Below are 6,000 nucleotides of genomic sequence, written 5' to 3' on the forward strand. Positions count from 1 at the left end.
GGAAGGATTCTATCATGCTCTGCAGTTTTGGTGGGCAGCCGATCTTTGACAGAGCCTTGAATTGGCCATCGCTGCTGACGAGGTTGAACGTCTTGGTGAGGTCAATGAAAGCAACACAAAGGGGCATCCGCTGTACTCTGCACTTCTCCTGGAGCTGGTGAATGGTGAAGACCATGTCTACTGTTGACCTCCCAGCTCGGAAACCGCACTGTGACTCTGGGTAGACACGTTCTGCCAGCTTCTGTAGGCTGATCAAGATGACCCGAACAAAGACCTTGCCGATGATGTTGAGGAGGGAGATGCCTCATTAGTTGTTGCAGTCGCTTCTCTCGCCCTTGTTCTTGTAGTGGGTAATGATCGTGGCATCCCTCATGTCCTGCGGTGCAGCTCCTTTTTGCCAGCACTGGCAGAGGACTTCATACAAAGGAAGCAGTAAGGTAGTCTTGCAATGCTTGATCAGGTCAGGGGGAATCCCGTCGCTGCCTGGGGCCTTGCCTGAGGCCAGGCTGTCAATGGCCATGCTGAGCTCTTATACCGTCAGCCTAATAATTAAAATATTATTGATAGATTACCAGTGATAGATACCATAACACAAATTAGTTTGGTGTCACACTTACTTTGTTAATAAGTTCATGGATTTTGTTCAATGTTAACGATATATTGAAGTCTATTTAATAAGCAACTTTCACAAAATGTCCTATGAAATGAACATTTAATACTGGTCATGAAAGCACATTAAGATTATAGATTGTAAAGTAGGCTCCCAGTTGCCAAACATTTTAACTCTGTTCCCATTCTGACCTTTCTGTCCTGGGCCTCCTCCACTGACAGAGTGGGGCCACGTGCAAATTTGAGGAACAGCACCCTATATTTCGCTTGGGCAGCTTACAACCCAATGGTATAGATATTGATTTTTCTAGCCCTCTCTCTGTTCCTCCCCCACCCTTCTCGGCTTGCTAGTTTCACTGTTTATTTCCCTTCGTTATCACCTCTTCCACAGCCAACAATGGACCATTGTGGGCTCCACATTTCCTTGGCCATTGGTGCTGGCTCTGATTTGTTCTGTACCTTTTCGTACCTCTAGTTTCTCACTCACCTGACTCTTAGTCTGAAGGATCTCAAACAGAAACGTCACCCATTCCTTTTCTCTAAAATATCCCTGATAGATGATCCCTGACATGCTGTTATTCCAGTATTTGGTGCCTATCTTCAGTGTAAACCAGCATCTGCAGTTCCTTCTTACTCACTTTGTTATATATCGTTATAGCTCATAAGATGCTGTTGTGAGCCGTGATTTAAAAGCTTTCAGTGCCATCAAGTGGACAGAGATGTTATTAAAGTCTGCTGAATGTATGATAAATAAAGAAACATTACAGATATCACGTTAAAAAATCAATTTCTGGTACACAAGTTATAGAAGCAGAATTAGGCCATTCGGCCCATCAACTCTACTCCGCCATTCAATCATAGCTGATCTATCTTTTCCTATCAACCCCACTCCCCTGTCATCTCCCCATGACCCCTGACACCCTTACTAATTAAGAATTTGTCACCTTAGGGACAATTTACAGAGGCCAATTAAACTACAAACCCGCACATCTTTGGAATGTGGGGTGAAACCGGAGCACCCGGAGAAAACCCATGCAGTCAAAGGAAGAACATACAAACTCCACACAGACGGCACCTGTAGTCAGGATCAAAACTGGGTCTGGCGCTGTGAGGCAGCAGCGTTGCCATTGTGCCATTCTTTCTGAAGTATTACTTGTTAAATTTGATGCTCAAGAAATATAACAATTAATACATAATGGGTTATGGGGAATGGGTTTAAGAGGGAAAGATCGAACATCCATGACTGAATGGCGGTGTAGACTTGATGGGTCGAATGGCGTAATTCTGCTCCTATCACTTTATTGTGCTGGAGGGAGATTCTAATTTGGAATATGAAGGGTATTTTTGTCGATATTTTTGGATAGGGGCTTGTGTTTTCTGCAGAGGGGACTCATTTTAATTTTTACTCTCTTTGTTTTTTGTTTTGTACAGAATATGCCAGGAAGCCATGATGATCCCAGATCAGAACAGCACAGCTTCCTCGTTGTTTTTCAATTCCAACCTCTCGTGGAACAGGGGATCCCAGGACGGGGTGGTCCTGGGCGAAGGTGCTATGGACGGGATCGCCGGCAGCCTCCTCGGTTCGTCCATGCGTCCGCCCGCGGCCTCCCTGGCAGTGAACGCCACCGTCATCGGTAACAGCACAGCCGACCCTCTAGGGGCCACGCCGTCTGGCAAGTCATCCTGATCGCCTTCTTCACCGGCATACTCTCGCTGGTGACCATCATCGGCAACATCCTGGTGATGGTCGCCTTCAAGGTGAACAAGCAGCTGAAAACGGTGAACAACTACTTCCTGCTCAGTCTCGCCTTTGCAGACGTGATAATTGGAGTGATTTCAATGAACCTGTACACCACCTACATCATCATGGACCGCTGGGCTTTAGGCAACGTGGTGTGTGACCTGTGGCTGGCTATTGACTATGTTGCCAGTAACGCCTCTGTCATGAACCTTCTGGTTATAAGTTTTGACAGGTACTTATCCATCACACGGCCGCTCACCTACAGAGCTAAACGAACTCCCAAGAGAGCTGCAATAATGATTGGCCTTGCTTGGAGTGTTTCATTTGTCCTCTGGGCTCCCGCCATTTTGTTCTGGCAGTATTTTGTTGGCAAGAGGACAGTGCCACCAAATCAGTGTTTAATACAGTTTTTATCGGAACCAATAATAACTTTTGGCACGGCCATTGCTGCGTTTTACCTGCCGGTCACCATCATGACCATCCTGTACTGGAGGATCTACAAGGAGACAGAGAAACGCACTAAGGAGCTGGCAGCCCTGCAGGCTTCAGCCCGCGACATGGAGCCGATGCACCTTGTTCGCCCTGCCGCCAGCAGCACGAGGAGCTGCAGCAGCAACGAGCTGCAGAGGGCGAAGGGCAAGAGGCGGCTGGGCAGTTGTCACTTCTGGCCCCTTCTCTCCAAGTCGTGGAAGGCCAGCGCGGAGGGGGAGCCAGAGCCCAGCAGCAGCGACAGCTGGAACAACAACGACGGCGGCGGCGGCTCCCTGGACCACTCGACCTCTTCCGACGAGGAGGACGTGGTGTCGGAAACCAGGGCGATTTACTCCATTGTGCTGAACCTCCCCGGGCTTCAGGCAGCCGCCACCGCCGGGTTGTCCAAGTCGGACAACGTGGATCTGTGCGCTGACAAACTCAGCGAAGACGACGCCGACGAGAAGGAAGGGAAGTTCAAGGAGGAGCAGGAGAACAGCTTCCATCAACATTTCGCCAAGCTCCCCACTCACTCCATGCCCTCAATGCATCCTTCCAAGACCATGGGAGGGATTTCCGCATTAGCAAAGTCATCCTCGTCCATGCCCCTGTCTTTCAGAGAAACCACCACCTCGAAAGCATTTGCCACGAAGACGAGGACGCAGATAACAAAGCGTAAGAGGATGTCGCTGATAACGGAGAAGAAGGCCGCACAGACCCTTAGTGCCATTTTGCTGGCGTTTATCATCACATGGACACCTTACAACATCATGGTGCTGGTGAACACCTTCTGTGACAAGTGTGTCCACGACGCACTGTGGCGCCTGGGCTACTGGCTGTGTTATGTTAACAGCACGGTGAACCCCATGTGTTACGCGCTATGCAACAAGAACTTCAGGAACACTTTCAAAGCGTTGCTGCTGTGCCGGTGGGAACAGAAGAAGAGGCGGAGGCAGCAGTATCAACTGAGACCGTCTGTGGTCTTCCATAAAAGGATTCCGTGCCAAGCTTCCTGAAGCTGCACTTTGCAGACCGTGACCGGTTCTGCTTGGTAGCAATTGCATTGTGTTTCTCCGTCTCCTTGTTGAACACTGCATTGTTCAAGACCCATACTGGCTATCAGTGTTGTGAGCACATGGCTGGCGTAAATGCTGCTTTTGTATTATGTGTCGGATTGTGTTTACATGATGTAGACAGCAGTACAAGTATTTAAAGTAGTGCTGATGTATTTAAATTGTGTAATTTTGTCCTTCTGTTCATATGAGGTTCATGTACGCTTTGGCTTAATATTTATTTGACATCAACAAAGCACTTAAGTCCTAAACCCTATTATTCAATGCAGCATTACAAATGCTGCATTTCGCACCTCAGTCCTGGAGAGTACTCCTTACCTCAACTTGCACATGTGTTTCCACTCCCTTCCTTCCTTTCACCTGTGGTACGGTGGTACAGTGGTAGAGTCGCTGCCTCACAGCACCAGGGTCCCGGGTTCAATCCTGACCACGGGTGCTTGACTGCTTGGAGTTTGTATATTCTCCCTGTGACCTCGTTAGTTTTCGCCGGGTGCTCCAGTTACCTCCCACATTCCAAAAACATGCGGGTTTGTAGGTTCATGTAGACACATGGTGCTGGAGTAACACAGCGGGTCAGGTAGCATCTCTGGAGAAACATCATCCATCCTTTTCCTCCAGAGATGCTGCCTGACCTGCTGAGTTACTCTGGCACTTTGTGTCCATCTTTGGTATAAACCAGCATCTGTGGCTCTTTGTTTTGACAGGTTTGTGGGTTAATTAGCTTATGTAAATTGTCCCTAGTTTGTAGGATGGAACTAGTGTATGGGGGTTGCTGGAACTCTTTTTCCATGCTATAGCTCTAAACTGAACTAAAATTACCCATATTCTTTTAATACATTCCTCATCTCCATATAGTTAAAAAATGCTGGTTAGAGTTGGAATTTGATCTGCTCTGAAATGGTGCAGATTATTGCAATACAACCTGAGCCCCAAAAGAGTTGAGTGGAGAAGTTAGATCCACTTGCATGATATTCCTGGAGTAGATCATGCTGGTGATTTAAGTTTCAGTTCAGATCGCATCTTCAGGAAATTGGCACATGTACATACCACATGTATATGGAGTGTGTGAGGTTGCAGCCCCTGTTCCATTATCTAAAGGGGCTGCTCCTGGCTGCATTTCTCACCCTCCATCCTCATCTTTGGACACCCTGTGCGTAGGGGAGAGGGTAGGGCCGAGGATGTCCTTGTTGGATTGCTCCTGGGCCTGGCCAAGCTGGTCATCCGTGAGTCACGGCACCAGGTGGAAGAGGGCGCTGTCCGAGCTGGCTGCCTGCCCCTTTTCCGGAGTCACGTCCATGCCCGGGTGGTGTTAGAAAGGGACTACGCGCTGTCCGCGGGCGGCCTGGGGGATTTCCAGGACCGCTGGGCACCGCGGGGGGTTGAATGCATCCTGGACAAGGATTGTAAGATAGTTGTATTATAGTTTATCGTTTGTCGTGTATTATGGTGGTGGGTTCTGTTTTGTTTTTTACTGTACTGTATATATTATTTTAGTATTTGAATAAATATTTTTGATTAAAAAAAATACACCAGCACAATTCTACACACTAGGGATCATTTACAATGTTATCAAACCCAATGTCCCTATCCCCTGACTCTCAGTCTGAAGCAGGGTCTCTATCCAAAACGTCACCTATTCCTTTCCTCCAGAGATGCTGCCTGACCTGCTGAATTACTCTAGTATTTTGTGTCTACGGTGTAAACCAGCACCTGCATTTCCTTTTTACACCTAACCTACAAACCTGTATGTCCTTGGAGTGTGGGAGTAAACCGGAGCACCCGGAGAAAGCCTATGCGGTCACAGGGAGAACGTACAAACTCCATACAGACAGCATCTGTAGTCAGGATGGAACCAGGATCTCTGGAGCTGTAAGACAGCAATTCAACCGCTGCACCACTGTGCCGCCCGATAATAAAGTTTACTTTAGTTTTTTTTAAAAGGCACAAAGTGCTGGAGTAAATCGGTGGGTCAAACAACATCTCTGCAGAACATGGATGGATGATGTTTTGGGTCAGGATCCTTCTTTAGACTCAGTCACCACACCTGGCTTAGTTTAGTGATCAGAAATGGAAACAGGCACTTTGGCCTGTCTGAGTCTTTGCCCA

The 6,000-nt window shown here is 47.9% G+C and overlaps 1 protein-coding gene across 1 annotated transcript in view; it reads left to right on the top strand.

The window, feature by feature from the left end:
• LOC129699608 (muscarinic acetylcholine receptor M3-like) overlaps positions 1 to 4,664 on the top strand; it is a 174,233-nt gene extending 169,569 nt beyond the window's left edge. Inside the window, 2 exon segments of the mRNA XM_055639561.1 lie at positions 2,041 to 2,264; positions 2,267 to 4,664. Coding sequence (XP_055495536.1) covers positions 2,057 to 2,264; positions 2,267 to 3,837 — 1,779 coding nt within the window. The 5' untranslated portion in view covers positions 2,041 to 2,056 and the 3' untranslated portion in view covers positions 3,838 to 4,664.
• Positions 4,665 to 6,000: the final 1,336 nt, after the last annotated feature.

Source organism: Leucoraja erinacea, chromosome 8 (genome assembly GCF_028641065.1).
Source record: "Leucoraja erinacea ecotype New England chromosome 8, Leri_hhj_1, whole genome shotgun sequence".
NCBI classification, from domain to species: domain Eukaryota; kingdom Metazoa; phylum Chordata; class Chondrichthyes; order Rajiformes; family Rajidae; genus Leucoraja; species Leucoraja erinaceus.